General features: G+C 44.0%; 1 protein-coding gene across 4 annotated transcripts in view; it reads left to right on the top strand.

The window, feature by feature from the left end:
- The window catches only part of Stx3 (syntaxin 3), a 39,838-nt gene that overhangs the window by 8,089 nt on the left and 6,152 nt on the right, over window positions 1-25,597 (top strand). For 2 of the 4 annotated variants that reach the window (XM_075973556.1, XM_075973553.1), the window contains exons 2-9: window positions 9,811-9,894; window positions 17,044-17,143; window positions 18,799-18,873; window positions 20,371-20,438; window positions 21,920-22,028; window positions 22,850-22,923; window positions 23,095-23,229; window positions 25,132-25,242. In XM_075973556.1, coding sequence (XP_075829671.1) covers window positions 9,811-9,894; window positions 17,044-17,143; window positions 18,799-18,873; window positions 20,371-20,438; window positions 21,920-22,028; window positions 22,850-22,923; window positions 23,095-23,229; window positions 25,132-25,242 — 756 coding nt within the window. Of the gene's footprint in view, window positions 1-9,810; window positions 9,895-17,043; window positions 17,144-18,798; window positions 18,874-20,370; window positions 20,439-21,919; window positions 22,029-22,849; window positions 22,924-23,094; window positions 23,230-25,131; window positions 25,243-25,357; window positions 25,469-25,597 lie in introns of all 4 variants that reach the window. The other 2 variants (XM_075973552.1, XM_075973554.1) reach the window with 2 other exon arrangements.

Raw genomic sequence — 25,597 nt, 5'->3', positions numbered from 1 at the left:
CCATTACTTGGCAAGCGTCAGATGTTCTTCCTGTAGGAAGAATGCAGGAACACATAAGCCTGTAGGGGGAGGAGGAGAGTCTTTTGGGTGTGGTGGTTGGTTATGAAACCTTGAGATCCTCCTCCAAGTTAATGCAGTAATGAAGCTTAGATCATATCAAAGAGAAGTCCAGAATGAGCATTGTTCCTTATTAGCCCGGTGATTCTGAAGGAATTAACCTTCCTAATTTTTATAGCTGTAACGTCTACCCAGAAGGCCTCCCTTCATCTCCTTCCTCTCATGAAAATGTTCAGTGTTCTACTCTGGATCTAGCTTAGGTCTTGAGAAGCAAAACCAGGTGGTAGTAACTCAGGATGTGGGAATGGGATTTCAGTGTTTATTTTAACAAACAGAATGGAAGGCATTTTGAGACATATATAGAAGATTAAGAAATATTGACCCTATACTAAGACCCAAGAAGCGATTCAAGTCCATAAGCTATGAGTCAATGATAGTCTTAGAGTAACAGTATAGCAATAGTCTTCTAGTTTACTCTTGTAGGAATTTCAATAGCTTCTTTCTAAATAACACAATAAAAGTCAAAACAGAAAGGACAAAGTATTAAGTGAATGATAGAAAGAGTGGTAAATTTGTGAGAGAGTTGCTGGAGCACAAACCAGAGAGTCTTGTTTCAAACTCATACAGAAGAAAAGTGAAAGGCTTCAAATACATGAACTGAATTCCGATTGTCTGAATTTCCCTCCTCACCCGTCACTTCTGAAAACTGGCATTGGAGTCACACGGAATGGGTGCCCCGTGCTGCTCTGCACACTTCGCGTGTAATAGCTAATAGGAATTTTGTGATCAAAGTATTCTGGCCATGTTACAGCTGAGAAAACTGAGGCAGAGAGAAGTAACCTGTTCAGGATGGTAGCTCATAGCCGTGAAGTGCCCTGCTGGGTCTTCACCACAGAAGCCAGATGTACCTGTGTCTCCATATTCACAGACAGAGGCAGGGATACAGGCACGATACCCCACACGTGAGGATACGGGCCCATCTAGCTTAGTTTTATGGGTATTGTAGCATCCTCTAAAATAGGTGAAGATTTGTCATTGAGACTGCAGAGAGGCGCTTTCAGGCGCAGGCAGAGGCTCCCATGGCTCTGCTAGAGTAGAGTCCTAATGATGCCATTCAATGTCTAAATTGCTTTGGATGAGTTAATTAACCTAATTAGCAGTTACCCTATCTGTAAGTGGGGAAAGTAATATTTGTCCCTCAGGGTTGGTGTGTGACTTAAATAACACGTTTGAAGTCATGGAAGTACCTGTGACAAATATACATAGTTATCATCTACTGTCATTGCTGTGACAAAGTACGAGCGAGAGTTCTGGGGACTTTGGCTCTTGACATCTAACTGGCTGGTTTTGAACTAATCCGATGATGACTGTATCCCTCGGTGTCTCCTCCTTTCAGGTAGGGCCAATGTTTTGCCTTCATTTTGCCTTCAGGTAGAACAGGACGTTGAAAGGAAAAGCAGGAGGCACATCTCGGGTATCATTGTCTGCTGATTTCCTCTTTATGCAGAAGATGAAACTCAGTGAAAAGAGGAAGTGTTCTCTCAGGGACAGTTTGTTAATAAAGAAAATTGTCCATGGGAGAACTGAGCATTGGAAAAGGGTCATCTGATTTTTCAGTGGAGGAACAGAGCACTGGGTACCCACTGAGAGCCCACATACTCACTTAGAATTTCTGAGTCTTTAATCAAAGAAGAGGGACAGGGTACTCAGGTTGGGCCACCGTATGCCCTGTATGCATGTGTCCATATATCCGGGGCCCTGTGAATGGTGAGTGGTGTCTGTCTTTGGGAGTTCCCAGACCCTGGTTCTAGAGGAGGCAGCTTTTGAGAAGTGGGCAGCAGGGATAAGAAAAGGGGGATGTCATCGTCCCTCTGAATCACACAGGTCAGGAGAAAACTGGATTTATAGAGCAGAGTCTGTGTGTGGAGTAAAGGACCCAGGGGAGAAGATAGAACAATTCATGTTCCGTGCTTGCTAGGAGGGCGCCTTCCCCCAGTCCTTTACTAGCCCTCTAAGTCTAGTCCCCTCTCCTCTCTTGATTCATCTCTCTACTCCCTTCTTAGCTGCTGTCTACTTTAGTGATTTTCCACCTCCCTCCCTCCCTCTCTTCCCTCTCCCAAGTCCCAGTGAAGGAAAGACTGCACACTGAAGAGGCAGTGGGGCCCTGGAGTCCCCCTGCTGGGCTCCCCTTACTTGAAGATGCTGGGTGGTTCTGAGGAACATGGGAGGTATCCTGGGAGTTCTCCCAGGCTACAGTGGAGAGCTCAGCTCCTTACTTGTTGAGAAAAACCAATGTTTAATAAAGACATGTATTGTGTCCAAGGCCTACAGCTCCAATTTCACAGCACAGGGTATATTCTGCATGCTGGGTTGCCAATTTCTTGTTCCAGGCTGCTGCTGGTGGTAGCCTTTGAGCAGGGAGTACTGCAGTAAGAAGGGCTTAGGACAGAGGCCTGATGCCCAAGCTGTGGGCTCTGCAACCAGTAGCTGTAAGACCTTGACTGACTTAACTTCAGACCTCTGGTTTCTAAGCTACAGCATGTAGGTGGAATTTGTAGATATGATGTGCAAAAAATGGTAAGGGTGCCTGGCCACCAAGTACCTAGTAGTGGCTATAGGGGGCAAATAAATTTATCTATTATATGAGCTGATGAAGAATGATCTATGGTCAGACAGACAGAGGGTGGTAGAGAAGGCCTCTGAGAAAAAGACAATCTGCAGAATTATAGTTAAGTAGTTTGAGGTTACATTCTAGGCTCAATATATGAGCTGATGAAGAATGATCTATGGTCAGACAGACAGAGGGTGGTAGAGAAGGCCTCTGAGAAAAAGACAATCTGCAGAATTATAGTTAAGTAGTTTGAGGTTATATTCTAGGCTCCTCAACATTCGCTACTCTGCAGAGGAGTCACCATTTGCCTTTGTCTTTGATATTTGGAGTACACTAGGCTTGAGAAGGGGAGATGAATCCTCGGGTAACTTGCTATTTCCTGAGTCGTTGGTGATATCTTTCATCTCCCCACAGGAGAAGTTATCAGGAGGAAGTGAGTGGCTGGGCTTGTGGTTCTCCTGCACACTTTTCTTCCCGTGGTTGAACTTTCAGTTACTGTAACGTCTTCATTACCACATGTCTTGATTCTTTGATAGTGATGTTGATGTTCTCTTGGTTAGGCTTAGTCATGTGAGTCAAGGATAAAGGGCAGAGTGTGTTTTCCTTGCCTCTGCCGGGGTTTGGGTGCAGACCCCGAGGAACCTGGATTTACCATAGCCACCGGTATCAGAAGAAAAAGAGCCCCTTCCTGGGGTACTTTGTAGAGATGCCAGAGGATGGTTCTGGGTCCAGTGATGTCAGGTGACACATGCCCATGGCCTTTTCCTTGCATTTTCTGATGCAGGTTAAATGTTGTTGTTACTTTATGTATTTAGAGGCTATACATGGGAAGAGCTCGGTCTGAGAAGATGGACATCCAGAATCTATAGTAACCCCATTAGTGTTGGACACTCTTAACGTTGCGTTTAGCTCCAAAAGCCCTGTTTTACTGTTGACCCAGATTTTTGTCCCATAGAAAACACACAGAGGTCTATATTAATTATAAACTGATTGGCCTATTAGCTCAGGCTTCTTATTAACTAATTCTTATATCTTATATATCTGTGTTAGCCATGTGGCTTGGTGCCTTTTTCAGTGAGGCAGTCACATCTTGCTTGCTCTGTGACTGGCTTCCTCTGTCCTGGATTACGACTGCAGACTGAGCTTTTCTCTTCTAGAATTTTCCTGTTCTCGTTGCCCCACTTCTACTTCCTGCCTGGTTGCCCTGCTTATACTTCCTGTGTGGCTACTGGCCAATCAGCGTTTATTTAAAATACAAGTGACAGGGTACAGACCATTGTCCCACAGGATTTTACCTTAAAGACCCTTAGACTTACAGTAAGGCTGTTGAGAAGTAGCATTTATGTACAGTGCTCTATTGAGCACACCCACACATACACACATATACACACACAAATATATATTCACACGTACATATACACATATATGTGCATTATATATAGTCTATATATAGATTATATAGCTTTATTGAGCTCATTTATGTATATACTGCATAATGTATATATAGTGGCTATGTTGTTAATTAATTAATTGCTGGCTGCAGGGTAGAGGACGAAGACGGTTACGCGAGGAAAAGACACAGACACGCGGCGGTCCCACGTGGGTGCACTTTAATGGGGGTGAGGGGCAACAGGCAGGTGAAGGTGTGTGATACACTAGGAAAGCGAAAGAGGGAAGAGAGGGGGAGAAGAGAGAGAGAGAGAGAGAGAGAGAGAGAGAGAGAGAGTCGTAGGACCCTCGCTTTTTAACGAGGAATACAAAGGCTTCTGGGAAATGTCCGTATCCAGGAGAATGCTGGGAACTGTAGTTCGGCAAAAGAACAACATTACACCCTTTTGGTTTGATTAAAAAAAAAATTGGGGAACCTTGAAGGGTAGGGAATGGGGGCGTAGTCCGGTCTCTCGTGGCTGCTTCCTGCTGGCTTTGGGCGTTGAGGGGTCCAGGGAATGTCCCAATTGGCATTTGAAGTCGCTGATCGCTGGTGTTTGAGGTCGCTGGTGTCTGACATAGCTGATTGAAGAGATCGGCTGTCATCTGAGGTAGCTAATTGGAGAAATCTGTCTGGCTTTCCTGAGTAGCTGGGTCATCATTAAGATGCTGGAAGGCAAAAGTTTCATTAGTAGAAGGAAGAAAATTAAAAAAGTAAAAAAGAGGTTAAAAAAGGGGATGTCTGGGGTTAAGGGGGGGAGGGGCAACAGGCAGGTGAAGGTGTGTGATACACTAGGAAAGCGAAAGAGGGAAGAGAGAGAGAGAGAGAGAGAGAGAGAGTCAGTCGTAGGACCCTCGCTTTTTAATGAGGAATACAAAGGCTTCTGGGAAATGTCCGTATCCAGGAGAATGCTGGGAACTGTAGTTTGGCAAAAGAACAACAGGCTATATATGTATATAGAAATATATAGACACTATAATGCAATGTAACATATGTATATACATACACAGTCACACATATAGACATATAGACACTATAAATATAATGTATATATGACTATGTCTATATACATATACAATTAGACATATAGTCACTATATACATTACACAGTATCTTTATATGTCTATTTACATATTTATGACTATATATGTATATATACATATATAGTCACTACTATATGTGTATGTATATGTATATACACATATACAGTCACTATACACATACACACACACACACACACACACACACACACACACACACACACACACAGAGTCATAGGGTTTCTGTTACTGTGAGGAGATACCATGACCATGGTAATTCTTATAAGGGAAACATTTAATTGGTATTGGCTTACAGTTTCAGATATTTAGTCCATTATCATCATGGTGGGACATGGCAGCATGCAGGCAGACATGCTGAGAGTCCTATATCTTGATCTGCAGCCAACATATTTGAGACCTCAAAGCCTGCCTCCACAGTGACACACTTCCTCCAACAAGGCCACACCTATTCCAACAGGACCATACCTTCTAATAGTGCCACCCCCTATGAGTCTGTGAGGGCCATACCTATTCAAACCACCACCACACACACACACACACACACACACACACACACACACACACACACACACACACGAGCTCCATGAAGGACCATGGTACTGGTAGAAAGCCCAGTAGCAGGAGTAAACATGACATGTGCAGGAGATGTAGGATCAGGTTGGTTGTGACAGAAAGTGCTTGGTACCAAACAGAGAGACTCTGACACTTAAGACAGGCATAGTCATCTTCTAAAGCATTTTAAAGAGCAGACCTTTGATTTTGTCCAGTGATACATTATATATATATATATATATATATATATATATATATATATATATATATATACACACACACACACACACACACACACACACATATATTATATATGGGAGATATTTGGATTGGAAAAGAGATGAAGTGGTTGGGGAGGTTGTTGCAGTGGCACAGAGCCTGCTACTCAAGCAAGGTCCTGTGTCATAGTTTCTGCTTTATAGATGAAGGAAAGGAGGCTCAGAGATGTTAAACCATGTTTTAGGGGTTTAGTAACTATCATGTGATAGGACCACATTATAATCCTGGTTTATGTTGCCCCAGCAGAACTATCTTACAGTTGCAGCCTTTAGGAAGGGGAAGGGAATGGTCTCTTCCTCCTCACAGGGATTCTGTTTTTCTATGCTTACATCTTTAAGGCTAGGTGATGTGGAAATTGACATCTGGCAGGTGCTGGTTAGGGGGCGGAGCTCGGTATTGTGCTAAAAGATTTCCATATGTGATTTCTTCAGTTGTCATATAAGTAATAAAGTGTGTGGTGTTAGTATCAACAACGTTTTTAAAAAAATTAGGCATGTGTGGTGCTTGAGCGAGGTCTCACAGCTTGAATGGTAACAGGTGCTGGACTGAGTTTGTAGGTCACCAAGGACTATCTTTTCTTTTCCTAGTTCACTTTCTCACTAAAGGTGGACCGGCCATTTGTCTCAAGTTGCTCAAAGCTGAGAGCCATTCTGGGCATTTGGCAGTCCTTGTACACTATCTAGTCTTATTTATATTATAAATAACCATTAAGTGGCCATTGTTTCCAGCTTCTGGAAATGATCCTTGGTGGCTCATTGCTGTCTGTTACTCCAGTACCAGTAGATACAATGTCCTCTACTGCTGTCCATGGGCACTATATGCAAGTGTTACATAGGCATGCATGCAGGCAAAGCAGATTAGTAAATCCTTTAAAAAAGGATGTTCTTGAGAAAAACTTACTAACTTCATCGAGGGAGAATGACTTTGTGTTTTCAAGGAAATATGCAGGCGTCTTCCCTGGAGAGAAGATCCTGTTGAGACCTCTGAGAAGGTTGGGTGTTTGAGTAATGGAACATTTTGTCTTAAACATTAGAAACTGATATGTGAATTGAGGCTGCAGGCTGCTGTGAATGCATTCATCTCAAAGTGATTCAATTTCTGTTAAATACTGGGAAACATGAAATGAATTATTGACAGGTGTCTTAGTCACTGTTCTACTGCTGTGAAGAGACATCATGACCAAGTCAACTCTTATAAAAGAAAGCATTTAATTGGGGGCCTGCTTACAGTTTCAGAGGTTTAGTTTGTTATCATCATGGTGGATCATGGTGGGGAATATGGTGGCACTCAGGCGGACATGGTGCTGGAGAAGTAGCTGAGAGTTCTATGTCCAGATCTGTAGGGAGAGGGGGAGGGGGAGGGGGAGGGGGGGAGAGGGAGAGAGAGAGAGAGAGAGAGAGAGAGAGAGAGAGAGAGAGTAAGTAAGAGTGACTGTCATGGGCTTTTGAAACCTCAAAGTCTAGCTCAGGTGACACATTTCCTTCAACAAGGGCACACCCAGTCCTTCTAATCCTTTAAATAGTGCCACTCCCTGATGTCTAAGCATTCAAATATATGAGCCTGTGAGGGCTGTTCTTATTCAAACACCACAACAGCAATTATGGTGTTGCCCTTTGATTGCAGATGATAAGGCTCATGAGCAACAGAGCCCTTGAGCTAACTGAAGAATACAAGGGGAGATCTGCAGACTCTGCCTGCAGTCAAGGGAAGTGGGGCTCAGGAGAAGAGGGTGCCGCCATTGGTTCACTAGGCTCCATTCTCTTCAGGCTCTTCTCACAGCACAGATTCCTTAGGGAGCTTGAGTGATCCCATGGCCTCCCCAAAATCAGGTAGGAAGGGTGAAAGAGCTTTCCCTGGAAGGTACGCTGGGCTGGCAGGCAGACACACCAATGAATGTACTCTAACAGATACACATGGTAACCTTGATCTCCGGGGATTTATGATCACTGGGTGCAGACTGATGACAGTAGGCTATGGTGGTTGCTATGGAAGGTCTTTACAGAGTGGCAGGAGCTTAAGGGAGGTTTTGAATCTTGTATGGGAGAGACAGGTATCAGGATGTCTGAAGTGAATTTGAAGATGACTAAGATTTTGGTAGTTGGACAGATGCAGTTTTGGTTAGAATCCTGTGTGGCAGCATGGAAAGAAAGATATTACATTGAAAGGAAGGATGTGCCTAGGGACTGGAAGGATTCTCAAGTGGTTTATCTCAGGAATGCACTGGGAGAGAAGTGTGCCTGTGGCTGGACTTTAAAGGCCCTTGTGTGCTGTTTTGGGTAGAGGGATTTTGGTCCTAGGAGATAAGCTGTCATTATATGATCTTGGGTGTCAGGAGATGTAATCATTGAGTTTTTTAGGAGATAGCGGTGGACTAAGTAGGAGGACCCTCAGATTCAGCCCCTCTCTTGAAGGTAGCTATTGAGTTTGGGAGCTGACTGTCTCAGAGCAGACAGAAAATCAGCTGCTGGGAAGACCCTTGGAGAGATTTCCCAGGGCCACAAATTTCTGTGGAAATTGTTCAGGTTTGTGGGGGTAGTGACAGGTAATGTGGGCCTGGCCCTTTCCTTTGCTGGTGGAGTTTCCAACTGTTGAGGGTGGTGTAGAAGGCTGAATGCTGTTGAAGGGCGTGATGAAGCAAGTGTAGGGGCTCCTCTGCCCCAGCTCCACTCTCACAGGTCAGTGTTCTGAGTGCTTAGAAGCCAGCAGTCCCTGTATAGCCCTGGTCTGGGAGAGAGCAGTCAGGAGGAATGTGGAAACAGATCAGGCTTTTGTTGCTGGGTGGGAATGGAGTCACTTCTACTTAGCTCTTTTGTAATTCTGAGGAGGAAGACAAATGAGGTTGAGAAGGTTTGCACTCTCTGAGGTTGGTGGAGGGGGCCTGGGGAAGAACTTCCTTCCTGGATAGGGAACAGCATGCTTTTCTTTGCAGTAGGTGGTTTCTAAACACAGGAACATCTTTACTCCAGCTGTGAGGCTCATCAGTTCAGGCTTTGAAGGAACTGCTTGGAACTTGTTTAAACAGCATTTGTAGGTTAGAATCTGCCTGCTACTAAACCTTTCTTAGTTTTAGGTTCTACAGCTAGAGTAAATTACTGAAATCCTACCATTAGTAGCAACAAGGTTGGTCTGGCTGTGGAGTTTAGTGACAGAGCACTTTCCTAGTTCCTGTGAAGGCCTAGGTTTTGACACCTCCCCCTCAGTATAAAATAAAGCAAAACAAGACAAATGAACAATCAAGGCCCTAATGTTGAGTATATAGCATACTAGATCCTGTGCAGATGTTATGTGTTCATTATCTCATTTATTTGTTTATTATGATTTTTTGGCAGATGGGGTTCCTCTTTATATCCGTGATGTTACCCAACTGCTTTGTAGACCAGGCTGACCTCAAACTCAGAGATCCATCTGCCTCTGCCTCCCCAGTACTGGGTAGGTTTAAAGGTACTATGGCCCAGATAATCTCACTTATTTCTTAGCTAACTTTATAAAGTAGTGCTATTAGTTTTTGACAGTTAAGGAACCCCAGGCTCAACAAGCTGAGTAGTAACTTGCTTGTCCCTTCCTTCCTACTTTGTACAAAGTCAAGAGGTGGTAGAGTTTGGATTTAATTACAGACAAATTAAATTTTTATTCATTTTAAAGAAAATTATATATGATATAATTATATATAGAGAGATGTATAGGCATGCATGCGTCTATCACCTATCATCTATCTATGTATCTTGTCTATGTGTGTATGTATGCGTAAATATAACTCTGTCAATAACAGAGGCTGTCGGCTGTGTCTTTCTTCTCACTCTGGCTGCTCTGGTCTCTTACAGAAGCAGCTGACACAGGATGACGACACGGACGACGTTGAGATTGCTATCGACAATACAGCCTTCATGGATGAGTTCTTTTCTGAGGTGGGCAGCCTTCCTGTGGTTTTTTTTTTTTCCTGAATGTCTACAAGGAAACACAGTTTCCTCAGTAAGAATAAAGAAACCTCAGATCTTTCAATGCTGGCAAGGGAACAGATGGGCAGGCAGAATTGTTCCAGGGAGATTCTGTTTTCAATTCTTGGGAGTATCTAGACTTTACATCTTACTAAGGAAGTCAGGAGACAGAGGCTGGAGAGATGGCTCAGTGGTTAAGAGTACTTGCTGTACTTCAAGAGCAGCAGTTCTGACTCTGGGGGTCAGGACCCCAGGCTGAACCACCCTTTCACGGGGGTCACCTAAGACCAGTGGGAAACACAGGTATTTACATGGTGATTCATCACAGTAGCAAAATTACAGTTATAAAGTGGCAAGGAAAATAATGTTATGGTTGGGAGTCGCCACAGCGTGAGCAACTGTATTAAAGGTCACAGCATTAGGAAGGTTGAGAACCACTGCTCTAGAGGAGCCAGGGTTGATTCCCGGCACCCATGTGGTGACTCACACCATCTGTAATTCCAATGCCAGGAATCCCGTGCCTTCTTTCTGCCCCTGTGGGCACCAGGCTTGCACCTTGTACACATCATATACATGCAGACAAAATGCTCATACACATAAAATAAAATAAATAACTAAACAATTTTTAAAAGGTAAGCAGAGGGTAAATTATATGTAATTGAAGATAGACTTGAGAAGTCTTAAGTACATGACTTTTTTTAAAAGTTTTTTTTATATTTTTTAAGAAAGAAAGCAATCTTTTTTTCATTTTACATACCAATATTAGTTTCCACTCCCTTCCTTTCTCCCATTCCCACCCCCCTGCTCCATCCAACCCACTCCTCAGAATGGATAAGGCACATTGCTTTGGGGAAGGTCTAAGACCCTCTCTACTATATCTAGGCTAAGCAAGGAATCCATCCAAAGAGAATGAGTTCCCAAAAAGCCAGTACAAGCAGTAGGGATAAATCCTGGTGCCACTGCAATGGCCCCACAGTCTGTCCCAGCCATATGACTGTCACCCACATTCAGAGGGTCTAGTTTGGTCCCATGCTGGTTCCTTTCCTGTCTGGTTAGAGTTGGTGAGCTTCCATTAGCTCAGATAAACTGTTTCAGTGGGTGAACCCATCATGGTCTTGACCTCTTTGCTCATATTCTCATTCCTCCCACTCTTCAACTGGACTTCAGGAGCTCAGCCCAGTGCTCCATTGCAGGTCTCTGCCCCTGCTTCCATCAGTTGCTGGATGAAGGTTCTAAGGTGACATTTATGATATTCATCAATCTGACTACAGGGCAAGGCCAGTTCAGACACCCTTTCCTCTATTTCTTAGGGTCTTAGCTGGGGTCATCCTTGTGGATACCTGGGAATTTCTCTAGTGTCAGATTTCTTGCTAGCCCCATAATGGCTTCCTCATACTACAAGGACATTTGTACAACTATGTTTATAACAGCATTATTTGTTACAGCAAGAACTTGGAAGCAACCTAGTTGCCCCTCAACTGAAAGAATGGATAAAGAAAATGTGGTACATTTACACAATGGAGTACTACTCAGTAGTAAAAAACAGTGACGTCTTGAAATTTGCATACAAATAGATGGAGGTAGAAAAAAATCCATCCTGAGTGAGGTAACCCAGACCCAAAAAGATGAACATAGTATGTACTCACTCGTAAGTGGATGCTAGCTGTAAAGCAAAGGATAACAAGCCTATAGTTCATGACCCTAGAGAAGCTAAGTTATAAGGTGAACCCTAAGGAAAACATATATTTATCCACCTGAAAAGGGGAAATAGAAATGACCCCCTGACAAAATTAGAAGCCTGGGGGTATGGGGAGAAGGGAGGGCAGAAGAGGAAGAGGAGGGGAGAAGGGGAGGGAGGAGGAGAACTTGAGGGAACGGGATAGTCGAGATCGAGGATGGATAGGGATGAGAACAAGGAAAGAGATATTTTGATTGAGGGAGCCATTATGGGGCTAGCAAGAAGCATGACAACATTTTAATGATGTCTTTTCTTATTTAAAATTATATAAATACATTGTCAACCTTAGGGTCACAGCTAGGAGTAAAACCAAATTATTGCTTCTTTAGGCCTTTGATTCATATTGGTGAAATTTGTTGTTTCTTATAAATTTCCTAAATGTCTTAATTCTAGTGGTGATAGAGAGAACAAGATGCTACTGGCTTCTGTTTGTAAAGTCACATGTGCCTACAGATTCATGTTTACTTTGGGCATGAAGAGGGCCTTACAGGGTTGAATTACAGCAATATGGAGTAGTAGAAGCATGGGGGGGGGGGGCAGGAGTGTATCAAGACCAGAAATGCTGGCTTCGGAACTGAGAATCCTTAGGTTCAGATCTCCGTTCACTTCTGACCAGCTATTGACTTAGCCTGCCAGGCCTGTTTTCCTTATCTGTAAAGTGGGATCAGTTATACAGTGATTCCCATAGGGTGATATTGGTTGGGTTCTAACTGTTACTAAGCAGCAGGGCAGGAGTTGGGTGTGGCTGTTTGGTCAATAAGAGTACTCATTCTGGATGGCAATGTAAGAAGCCGTAAACCTCTGTGATCGTGTATTTGAGAAATTTTCTGTCAGAAATATATTTGTTTAAAGATACTGCTGTTTTCTTAATTTACTTACATTTATTTAGTGTGTGTGTGTGTGTGTGTGTGTGTGTGTGTGTGTGTGTGTATATATATATATATATATATATATATATATATATATATATGTGCTTCTGTACATGTGTAGGCCAGAGGACGACTTGACTTTAGGGAGTTGGTTCTTTCTGGCCACGGGGGCCCGAGGAATCTAACCTGGGTGATGGGAAGTCTCTTTACCCTCTGAGCCATTTTGCTGTCCGTCTCTCAGATATTTAGAGTGCACATATCTTCCTAAAGGCTCCAAGAAGTCCGGTAGTGAAGAATCTTGCTTTCTAGGCTCTCTCGGTGTTTACCTTTCACAGACCTGACATGGAGCTTTTATTAGCAAGGTTGAGTGGAAAATGTATCATTAAAGCTTTCTTTTGGGGAGTCTTCCTTAGTTTGGGCTGCTATCACAAAGTACATAGTTTGGATGGCCTGTAGATAATAGAAACTTTCTTGCTTGGTTCTTGAGCCTAAAAGTTTGTGTTCAGGGTTCTAGCATTATTGGATTATGTTGGGGTCCTTCTTCTAAACTGCAGAGTATTTCAGCTTCCTGTGGCCCCACAAAGTGGAAATAGACAAAGACAGCTAATCCCACTCATGAGGAATCCATCTTCATGACCTAGTAACCCACAAAAGCCCCACATTTAAATTCCTTTACATTAAGAATCAATGTATGGCTGGGTGGTGGTAGCACACACCTTTAATCCCAACACTTGGGAGGGAGAGGCAGATGGATTTCTGTGAGTTCAAGGCCAGCCTGGCCTACAAAAGCTAGTTCCAGGACAGGCACCAAAGCTACAGAGAAACCCTGCCTTGAAAAACCAAAAACAAGAAGCAAAACAACAACAGCAACAACAACAAAAATAAATAAATAAATAATCAATGTATGAATTTGTGGGGGCACGACATTCAGTTCATTATAGGTGCACTTAGAAAATGAGACTATTTTGCTGGGGATACAAAGCATATTCTCTCTCTCTCTCTCTCTCTCTCTCTCTCTCTCTCTCTCTCTCTCTTTCTCTCTCTCTCGTATATGCTTGTGCACATTTGTGCATCTGTGTGTGGAGACTGGAGGATGACCTCAGGGTCAGCCTCAGAAATATCCACCTCTTTTGAGAAATTGTCTTTCATTGGCATAGATCTCACCAGTTAGGCTAACCTGGCATCTACCTGTCTGTGCCTTCCCAGTGCTAGGATTACAGACATGCCTCTATATCTTGGGTTCTTATCTGAGTTCTGGGGAACTGAACTCAGCTTCTTAAGTTTACAAGGCAAACACTTTACCAACTGAACTTTTCCCCACAACCTCAAGCATGTTTATTTCTTTACGCTGCTTGTATTCATACGTTCATCAAACAGACATTTAGAGAGTGGCCCTGCACATTGGCATCGTGAGGTCTTTTCTGTTAGTCTGAGATGAGAAACACAGCGTTGGCATTTGAAGCATCTGAGTCGTACTTACAGAAGAGGCCAAGTTCTCTAGAGCTGGCTAGGAGGGTGTGTGTGGATGGAGCAGTAGGAGCTACAGGAGGACCAATCTTGAAGCACAGGAATTTGCTGCTTGGACTTGAGTTTTGTCACTTTCAAAGTGACTATAATTTAGAAATCTAGGCATGAGGTCAAAGCCGCAGGCTGAGAACTTCTTAACTCCTTCAGTAGGGCATTTGTATGAGAGGGAAGTAGGCAAACTGGTAGATTCTGATTTCTAGGGTCTTCCAGGAGTGAGGCAGGAAGCCTTGGCTGGTCACTTGGTGATTTACTTTTTGACCTCTCTGTCCCATTTCCTTTCCTGCACTTTGCCCTTTCTTGCTTGAGCTACAGTAAGATGTATATAGTATATAGACTAGCAGATTTATATGACATGTATCTGTATACTGTACTCTGTTTGAAGCCACCTTCCCTACTATGCCCTTCCTTTTCTACTTGGTCCTTCTTCTAAGTTCCTAGTAGTGCTTCATCTACCTTCATCTCTTCTGTGTGTGTATTTATGTGTGTGTGTGTATAAATTCTGTATGAAAGAAAACATACCTAGTTGACTCTCTGAGACTACTTTAATATGATTTTTTTTCACTTAACATGATGACCCCTAGTTCCATCAATTTTCCTATAAATGACAGTATTTTATTCTTTATGACTCAATATTCTGCTATACATACATTTTAAGAATCTGTTCATCAGTTGGCAGGTATTTGGGCTCATTTTCTGTCTCGGTAACTGTGACTGTTGCCACAGTCATCATGGGTGTGAGCTGTCTCTACTGCGTGCTGACATCATTTCCTCCAGGTGTATTTGCGGGAGTGGTGCAGCAGGGTCGTATACCAGTTCTGATTTTAGCTGTTCGAGGAACCGCCATACTGTTTTCCATAGTGGCTGTACTAATTCATATCCTACCCACAGTGTATTTCCTTTATCCACCATGTTTGTTCTTTTTATGATTGACATTCTGATTAGGGAAGATTAGTGTTTCGGCTTAGTTGATTTGAGAATATTTTCTTAGAAAACTTGTTTTTATTGGTCAGTCAATTTCTGAGATCATACTTTTTATACTTCCATAAAAGGAAGCTGAAAAACTAAGTCATGATAAAAACCCTTTAGGGACTAGGAGTTTAGGAGAGGCAAAGACTAGTTCTTAAGCAGCAGAAGAAAGCATCTCACTTTGCCTTTCAACTCACCGAGCCACAGTCTGCCGGGACTTTCTGTTTTCTGTCATTTCAATTCCATTGGAGAATTAGGTTCAGGAGAAGAGGCCTTTGATGCCTTCAAAATAACTACCACTTGCTCGGTGAAATGGCTCAGTGGTTAAGGTGCTTGCCATGCAAGTCTGAAGACCACAGCTCAGATTCCCAGGACCCATGCAAATGCCACGTAGGCGTGCTATCCACCTGTAATTCTAAGCCTCGGAAGACAGAGCTAGGGATCCCTAGAGTAAGCAGCCATGTCTATGGATGCTGGGTTTGATTGAGTGACCCTGCCTCGATGAATAAGGTGTCATAGGGATTGAGGATGATTCCCAACATATACCTCAAGCCTCCACATGCATTTGCACCCATATGTGTTCATACTCTTGCAAACGCAAGTACGCATAACACACATTTATGCGTGGAAATGGAAGCAGACAAATGCAACTTGTTCCTTACAGTGAGATGACTGTGGTTAATATCATGTGGTGATTCTAATTGGCAGCACCTACCATCAGGAGTAGGTGACTTGATGTTCTTAGATTTTTGTGAGTGGCTACATTAAGATTGCTGTAGGATTCAATGAGGCATACTTTTAAAGGGCAGCCTTGTGCCTGGCATATAATCAACGAGCAGTTGTTATTGCTGTTGGTATTTATTGTTATTATCTAACATTCATTATGTCATTGTGTACTTGATGTGCTGTAAGCTTGTTCAAGGTCATAAAATGCTAAGAGGTGGAGCTGAACCCTGGACTTGTGCTGTCTGATACTAATTTTTAAAGTTGTATTATCGAGGGTTTCATATTGCTGACATGATTGGTAAATAGTCTGAAAACCAACAGATAGTAAAAGGGCACAAGGGATGCATTAGCCTCAAATTTAGTGGTGATTTGAAAAGCCTGCTTTTGGGTTGGCTTATTTCATCAGCAATGCTTCTATTCACTGTATAAAAAGCTCCGGATAAGGAGTTGTGGTCAATTTCCTGTTGGTTAATTGTTGCAGTGCTGATGTCCCTTTCACTTTGGGATAAGGCAGAGAGGCACAGTGGGTGCTGAGGTTTCTTCTGCATCTGCTGCCCCCTCTATACATCTGCTTCAGGGGCCATGGTGCGCAGACAGCTGTGCCTGTGAATGGAGCTGATGTGTACTGTTGCTGATGGTGCTTTATCACAAAACTATAAACTATTGGAAATCTGTAAACAGGAACTGCTTTTTTGTTTCCTGGCCACCCAGACCCGAACAGTCACACAAAACTATTAATTAATTTGACTGATGGCTCAGGCATATTTCTAGCTAGCTCTTACATCTTAAATTAACTCATTGGCTTGTGGTATAGCGGTAAGATTATGGTATCTTTCTCCTTCAGCAGCTACATGGCATCTGCCTGACTCTACCTTTTTTCTCCCTCTATCTCTGTTTGGACTTCCTGTCTTACTATATTCTGTCCTGCCATAGACTAAAGGAGTTTCTTTATTAACCAATGGTAATGAAACATAGTCACAGTATTCAGAGGGGAAATCCCACATCAACAGTTGTCTCTCCTGGTTATTCTCCATGGGTTCCCTGACCTTCTTGACTCTGATCTGAACCTTGCTATTCGAGGTGAGTGATTACTTTCCTCCCAGGGAGGAGCAGTGTGGATTGTCATGACAGTTTTTTATAGACCAATTTCCTCGACAGTGGGCATGGCACTCCCTGGGTCATTTTTTTCATCCTCTTCCACAAACGCAGAAGATGGACAGCTTGAAGCAGAAAGCGCTGCTAAGCATTATTCTCAGGTGTGGACTCTTTCCTCTGTTGTCTTTCTGATTGTAGATTGAGGAAACTCGACTCAACATTGACAAGATCTCAGAGAGTGTGGAGGAAGCTAAGAAACTCTACAGTATCATTCTGTCTGCACCGATTCCAGAGCCAAGTGAGTGTTGACTGAGTTGAGTCACCCTGTATTGACCCTTTGCACTGGGGCTGAGACAGGCCTGCTCTCCTCCCTTCTGGAAACAGCAAGGGGGTGTATACATCCCCTTGTGCTAATGTACATATCACATCACAGATCACCTCTCTTCTCTCTCCCCAAGCTCTTGTTCCCAGCCTCCACCAGGTCTTCTCTCCATAGTCCCACTTGAACCATTCAAACTCCTCTACTTCCCGGTTCAAACCGCTCATGACTGGTAATGCTCCTCTTATACCCCAAGCCCTGTCCCAGCTCTGTGACTTGGCTTGCATTCTTTCTTTTAACTGAGAGTTGGCGAAGTCCCTTCTGTCTCTTCCTTGCGTTTGTTTCTGCTGTTGAGGCAGCCTTTTGTTCCCTTGGGTGTTTTATATTTGCAGAATACAGTTTAGTACTGTCTTTTATGTTCCTAAGAAAAGCGGACTGTCTGTTCCTGTTCCCTGCCTTACTTTGCTCAGTGACTCTCCAGTTCCTGAGCATATGGGGATTGTCTCCTCATGTTCCCACCTTCCTCTCCACCTTTCTCCTGCCACCTCTGCTCCATCCTGCTGGTACTTCCCTCATGCTAACCTCTGGCTGTTCCTGCTTCCCTCATGTTCTTTATATATCATGCTTTCTCCTTGGGATTCCTGCTCTTAGTCCCTTTGGCTACATAGCTAACCTATAATTTTTCTTTTTAACTAACTAACTCTTTTACCATTTACTAACTTGTAGTTTTTTTATTTTTATTTTTTTTATATTTCTGTTGTTGTTGAGATATAGCTCTCCTGTCTCTGCCTTTTAGGGGGCTCTTCTGAATCCCTGAGGCTGTGCTAGGGATTCTCCATAACCATCCCATGCACATCTTGCTCAGAACTTAAACTATACCTTGTGCTACATATCAAGACTTCTGATGAACTCCCTATTCATCTCCTGCCAGGCTCAGCCCCTTGAAGGTGGAATCTGTAGTTTTTCCTTGATCCCTTAGTTTCTCAGTTCCAGGTATGAATGGAACTGAATGATGGTTCTGGAATGAAGGGTTATAGCTCTTGTTTAATTTGTTCCACAAGCCCACCAGAGTACGGTGCTCGATGCATCAGTTGGGTCAGCTCTGGGCATGTAGTAGATACATCAGAAATACTTGCCTCATTAAAGTTGGTGGGCTTTGGTTGAAATTTCTTTTCCCCAGAACGTCCATAGACTCCTCTCCTGTCGCCTGAGATTGAGCACACATGGCAAGCAAGTTGACTCCTCTAAAAGCGTGACATGGATTGGGGAGGCTTATTAAGTAAAGCAGATCCTAAGCTCTAACCCTGGGGTATTTGGTTCTTTAGGTCTGGGGTGGGGTGCGTGGAAAATGCCTTTTGATTTAGTTAATTAGTAATTTATTTTGGATGTGAGGGATTGAACCCAGGGCTTGGTGCACTGTGCCTTCCCTTAGTCTGAAAGTGCTTTAAGAAGAAAAAGAAAAAAAGAAAAAACAAAACCATCTTCTTGTGACTGTGTGGTGGATTCTGGAAAGCACACTGAGATCATGGTGCCAGCAGGTGTCTGAGAAAGCTTCTGCCTTGCTGTTGATTTTTGTAACTCACAGAGCAGTACGTCCTCTTTTCTAATCGAGTCTACCTCTTCTGTTTCTCCAGAAACCAAAGATGACCTTGAACAGCTCACAACTGAGATCAAGAAGAGGGCCAACAATGTCCGGAACAAGCTGAAGAGTAAGAAGGGAACACAGGAATAAGCCAGTCTCCACCACATCCAGATCAGCTTCTCAGGGCTCACTTCTCATCTGTCAGTCATCTCAATGGGGGTGACATCACTTGTCCCATTCTTGCTGGAGGCTTGGGCACTGTTCTTGGACTGACCTACTATATCCTTAGATATTTATTGCCTTTTGAATTCTCACTGTAGTTGAAAATGCCTAGAACTGAAGTTAGGAAGTGGGAGTTAAGATGAGCTTTCCAAGCTACGGCAGTGGTGGTGTGTGTCGTTAATCCCAGCACTCAGGAGGCAGAGGCATCTGTGTGCGCATCTCTGAGTTTGAGGCCAGCCTGGACAACCAGAGTTGTTACACAGAGAAACCCTGTCTTTAAAAGCAAAACAAAACGTAAAACAAAACAAAACATAAAACAAAAACCCAGCCCAAACAAAAACAAAATATTTGTGCTTTCCACTGTATCATTTTATTATTTTAGCTTAGTCCTTCCATTCTTTCTTACCGGTTCCCCAGCACCATGTGCCTTTGAGAGGTAACTGCAGAGTCTTACAGGTCTGTCATTCAGCCGGCAGGCACTTCTTACTGCGTACCTTCTCATTCCTGCCTCCTGCCCTGGTTTTGGAGCGCAGCTCAGTAAAGCCACTATCATAGACCCCAAATACTTGCTTATTTCCACAGCTGAAATCTATGTTCCTATTCAAAGTACTTGTTGAATATGTATTTTTGGTCAGAGAGGAAAGTAGTATTATTTTTTTCCATCCAGTAAATTACAACAGTTATTTTAATGGGTATGGAGAGGAAGACAGCTTCTGAAAATAGTGATAATATGGTTGTCTCTGTGCTAAACAGTCTATTTCAATTTTGCATTGGTATTTTAAAGAGGTTCAGGTTGAGTGTCCTGAATCTAAAATTTCCAAATTAAAAATATTCCAAAATCTGAAATGTTTTGAGCATTCACATGACACCATAAGTAGAAATTTCACACCTAACCTCCCAAGTGCACTAGAAAGATAGTGCAAAATTAAATCCAAGCTCTAAGGTGTCTGTGAAGCACAAATACGTCCTCTCTGCTCTGTCTATGCAAATATTCCACATTTAGATACAATCTGAGACGCTCCTGGTTCTAAGCATTTCACATAGAGGGTGCTCAGTTTGTGTTGCTACCTTTTCCATTTTATTTACAAGAGGGCAGGTGGCTGTAAGAGGTTACAAGGTTTTCCCCATGTTATACCGCTAGTCCGTGGCTGGGTAAGGGTGAGCGCCTCAGTCCCTTGGTGGCCTGAACTGCACTATTAGTTGTGTTGCAGAGACTTGGTAATCACAGGCGGATGAGAGCAAGTGTCCAGCTCATGGAGCAGATGTTAGGTTTTTGCAGTTGTACCTCCCTGTTGACCACCTTCATGGCCCCTGTGTGGGAGGATGGTAAGGAATCTGCATGGATAGGATGCTGTGCGGGAGGAAGGATGGATGTGTTGCTAGGATAACTTTCTTACTCCAGGTATGGAGAAGCATATTGAAGAAGATGAGGTCCGGTCCTCAGCAGACCTTAGGATTCGAAAGTCCCAGGTAACTTTGTTTCTGGTTTAGCTGTCATTTTTTGCCACTCTTTTAATTATTTTTTGCTATTGTGCATTAAAAAATGGTGTGATTCTGTTGTTTTGGAACTCAGTTTGAGGAACTGGGAAAAGGGAAGCATCCAGGTGGAAGCAGCTCAGGGCCCATTGTTCCCTTTTGGCCTTCTCTCACACTCAGAAGGAGGCACTTAAATTACTTCCCTAGATTCTTCAGAGCTCAGCCTCAGCGCCTCCTTGTTTTATAGGCAGAAAAACTGATGTCTTCCTTCTGAAGACTATTGTTAGTAGTTGTTCACTTAGGAGCCATTGAAACACGGTCCTTGTTCTATGAGAACTGACACAAAGCATAACCCGACACTTGGGAGGCTGAGGCAGGAGGACTGTCAAGACTACAAGGCTGCCCTGCCTGAGCTATAGTGTGAGAACACTAAAAAGTAAAAACCATACAGGAAAAAAAGGGAGGCGCTTGATAGGATGTTTAAGTGGTCAGGAGAACAATGGAAGGAGACATAATTGAGTGCATGCTCACTCGTCACTGAAAGATCTCATGGAGAACTGTGGGTAGCTAGGGAAGACTGGGCCTCGGGGAAGCAAGAGTGCCTCTGTAGACAGGCTCAGGAGGCAGTTTCCTTTTTTTGAGAGGAATAAGAAATAGGATCGGGGATGAGTATGTTTGTGCACGTGCGTGTTGGCAGCAGCAGAGGCGTGGTGGAACTGGCAGGGAAGATGGTGGTGGTGGCAGAAGGCTGAGTATAGGACAGCTATAACAGGAATAGCCTGTCTTGAGAGAAGAGTTTGTTGCTGGGTAGCAGATGCTGACCTTCCAGCAGAGAATGCAGTGTCACCCTCCAAAGGTCTTTACTAGTTGAGGGAATTTGGGTCGGATTCAGTAGCTGACAGTCCTTTTTTTCAGGCCACACAGCATGCTAGGGGGGTTAATAGCCTTTTGGGTGTGAGTGGGGAAGAGGCTGGGAGGCTCTTACTATGCTTTTGCAATGATTTCGTCTGAATTTACGAGGAAGTAGTGCATTCGTTAAAAAAAAAGGCATCAGTAGAGCTTTGATGCTGTGAGGTGGGCAAGGAATTAAGATTATTATGAAGGTCTGTTGAGAGAAAAATGTTGAGATTATCAGCTGGGGTAAGAACTGCAGGGTCTTCTACATGTGGGAAGGGTGGGTGACATCAGCCAGAGCTCTGGTGGGGCATTGCTGTTGGGCTCCCAGGTTCTCAGTGATTTCTCCTTTTGACTAACAGTTACCATGTGAGTTCAGTAAAGGGGAAAACAGGTAGTGGAGGCTACATTGAAAGTGGCAGTGGACTCTTCCCAAACTAGTTCCCAACTAGGAGAGCAACACTGGGTTTGCATTTTGTCTTTGGGTTTCAAGCCCAGGCTGCTGCAGACTAGCCGGTGCTGGGGTGGGGCAGAGTTGTCCATCATCTCCTGGGGTCCGCTCACTGACTTTGTTTCTGTAGCATTCCGTCCTCTCCCGGAAGTTTGTGGAGGTGATGACAAAATACAACGAGGCTCAGGTGGACTTCCGTGAACGCAGCAAAGGGCGCATCCAGCGGCAGCTTGAAATTAGTATGTGTTTGAAGTTGGGCCAGTGTCTATCCCCATCTTTTCCTGCTATGTGGTTGTTCATCCCAAGTCCTGGGAGAAGCAACAGTGATCCTGCTGCTTGTGCCTTCTGCATTCTATTTGGTGCTCAAACCCAGGGCAGATGCTATGGCATTGGTATATCTGCCATATGGTATCCTAGGTCGGAAGGTGTTCCATTTGTTGAGCCAAGGAATTTTATTCTTATGGGATCCAATACTTATGCCTGCAGGGGACACCCACTAAAGAGCCGCTCTTCTGAGAACTCATTGCATCGTCTTGCTGCTAAATGGAAAAGTACATTTTATGACACAAAGGTGTAGTGCTAGTTGCTGTGAGGAATTAAAAAATTAATAAAGTTACGTTGTTTAGGAATTTAGTGATGTGGAAGGGTAGGCCTCACAAGGAAAATGGCTTCAAGTGGGGAAAGCTGTGTGAGCAAAGATATTATCAAGAAGAAGCAGATGTGTTTGTCTAGGAGTGGCAACTTGTCCAGGGTTGGACGAAGGGTGTGTTTGAAGCTGCAGTGTAAAGTGGAGGGAGGGCTGCCCACAAATTGTGCCCTGTCATGAGGGCCTTGGGCTCTGAGGTATGGTGGTTGGGGCTAATAAGCAGTCTGAGCTGAGAAGTAACGGGGTACGTGCTTAGGGTGGGGGTTGGCTGCTGATAATGTTAAGGAAGGGTTGACTTGGGAGAGGAATCAGAAGAGTCAGTAGGTTGTTGGAGACAGCGCTTGTTTGGGAGGGAGTTTCAGATGGAGTTGTGCTTTGGTCTTCTACTCGATGTTTATTTCTTTTGTTACCAAGCTGGCAAGAAGACAACAGATGAGGAGCTGGAAGAGATGTTGGAGAGTGGTAACCCTTCCATCTTCACTTCCGGGGTGAGTGACCAGAGCACCATGGACAGCGAGGGTCATGGGGGAGATTCATGGCCTTGGCTTCACTGAAGTTGCGGCTGAGCAGGGGCGGAGCTTATGTGGGGTGGGAGGGCTCTGCAGGGGCAGTCTGTTACTAGTGCCGCTGATGGCCTGTCTCTATGGGGCCTGTTGTAGATCATCGACTCACAGATTTCCAAGCAAGCCCTCAGTGAGATTGAGGGTCGGCACAAGGATATCGTGAGGCTGGAGAGCAGCATCAAGGAGCTCCATGACATGTTTATGGACATCGCCATGCTGGTGGAGAATCAGGTAGCTGGCAGGGGGAAAAGCACACCTTACCTTGAGAACCATAAATGATATTTTGGAGGTTCAGTGAGGCAGGGAATAGGGAATTTTCACCATGGAAATAGAATTCTAGTGTCTGGGGCAGAGGTGTACATTCTTATCAGGTGTTGGCATTTAAGCCATTTCAAGCTTGTTATTTCTGCCTGTCACTTTGGTTCACAGTGATTCTAGTTAGTAATGAAGTTTCCTATATCATGACAAGAACATGGTTCATTCAGCATCTTTTTTTGTCTCCTGCTTCTCCCTTCCTCCCTCCCCCTGTAAAGACATGGGTTCTTTGGCTGGGGAATGTATCGTTCAGTTGACAGGATGCCTGCCTAGCTCTCATGAGGCCTTGGATCTAGGCCGTCTTCTAGCCCAGATCTGCATAAACCAGGCATAGCACCATGTACCTATAATCTCAGCACTTGGGAGATGGAGGCAGGCCGATCAGGAGCTAAAGGTTATCTTCCAATACAGAACAAGTCTGAGGGGCAGCCTGGGATCCACTCTTCCTAAAAAAAGTTAAGTCTTGCTGACAAAACTTTGACAGTCAGCCTACTGATAGCAAATTATTTTACTGAAAAAATTTTCCCTCCAATTCACCATAGAACTTAGTTTTTTCAGTTTTGTTTTGTTTTTATATTTGTCTTTTGCTGAGCATGTTGGCACTTTTTGCTAAGAATCAATAGTAGGCATGAAGGAAGAATTAGGGAAAGAATATTTATAGAAACACAGGACTGGACAGTTCATCCCAAGGCATGCCTGCCTGTTCAGGGGCGACATTTGATACTGCTTGCAGATGGTCTTCATGTCTGTTGGATGTTTTGTTCCTGGTTCTTGGGATAGAGTTAGACATCATGCAGAGGTCGCAGTGCTGTGTGGCTTCCATCAGGAACTTCCAGCTGTTCAGCCATCTGGACAGAATTGGAAACTCCTGCTTAGTGAGCAGACCACTGAACCTTGTCGAAGCCCCAGCACTGGTTGACTGGATTTTAATTAGTTCTCTGCCCCTTGGTGTGGTGCTTTTCTCCCATTCCTCTTTCTGGCCTTTGAGACCCTTTCTCAGTCCCTCTATTCCCACTTTTCTTTTTTCCCCACCACATTGCCTTGCTGAGGATCTGGTTTGAGTTTCAAGTGATGGTAAGTGCCTTGCTCTGTTTATTGAGAGCCCTTTGGTGATAAGATGGGGTTGTGAAAGGTCTGGGTGAGGGAGGGGCGTACCCTACTTCAGATTCTCAGGGAGTAACTGAGTGGGCAAACTTCCTTCAGAGGAAGTAAAAGCTGGGAAACAATTGGGAATCTTATTAATAGACTAGTGTCTAGAGGGGAAGAGAGCAACCAACACTTACTGCCTAAGGAACTTGAGAATTTCTCTTGAAGAACATAAGTACTTTCTACTGTGGCCAGCCTGATACTTCCTGATTACCTTTTATGTGTCAGGTGCTGTTTTACAGTACTGCATAAACTCACTCTAGGCTGAATGAACTTGGTTTGGGTTTGAATGGCCAAGAAGGGGCCAGCATCCTGGGGATATTCTGAAAATAGGAGATTTTCTTATTTTGGTCCATCCCTATATGCTTAAAAGATAAGGAAATGAAAGAAAACTGTGAGAGAGGGAATGTTTTTGTGTATATTTACACAGTCACTAAGCCTCTAGAAAAACTGCGCTGATCTCAAGGAAGTAATCCAGTGTTTATAGAATGAGTGACCGCACAGGGACTGGGGACTACAGGTCATCTGGGAAAACGGGAAGCTTGCTCGATGGAAGGCTGTGCCCTAAGGTTTCTGTGTGTGACTTAGCATGGAAGACTAGTGAGTCCCTTCACCACAGTCGCTGGGGCTGTTGTGGGTAGGCTAACAGGTGTGGCTGTGTCTCCTTTTCAGGGTGAGATGTTAGATAACATAGAGCTAAATGTCATGCACACCGTGGACCATGTGGAGAAGGCACGGGATGAAACTAAAAAAGCCGTGAAGTATCAGAGTCAGGCTCGGAAGGTGAGATTTTCCTTTTGTCTCGAGACAAGAGAGTCCATTTTGTTTGCTACTGCGCTTTCTCTCTCCCCTCCTTCTGTCTGTTCCTGTTGCCACCACATCCTGCATCTGGGGAAAGGGAGCCATGATTGACCGTATTGAGAGCAACATGGACCAGTCAGTGGGCTTTGTGGAGCGGGCTGTGGCAGATACCAAAAAGGCTGTCAAGTATCAGAGTGAAGCCCGGAGGGTGAGCGCCTTCTCTTCCTGTCTTTTGTCACGTTTATGCCTCTGTCCTTGAGCCCAAGTCCTTCTCTGTCCTACCTCTTCCAAACCTCTACCTTAGTCTTTCCTAGAGACTTCCTTCCCAGCGTACCTT

The sequence above is a fragment of the Microtus pennsylvanicus genome, chromosome 5, assembly GCF_037038515.1.
Source record: "Microtus pennsylvanicus isolate mMicPen1 chromosome 5, mMicPen1.hap1, whole genome shotgun sequence".
NCBI lineage: Eukaryota > Metazoa > Chordata > Mammalia > Rodentia > Cricetidae > Microtus > Microtus pennsylvanicus.
This window is presented reverse-complemented; position numbering and strand designations above follow the sequence as displayed.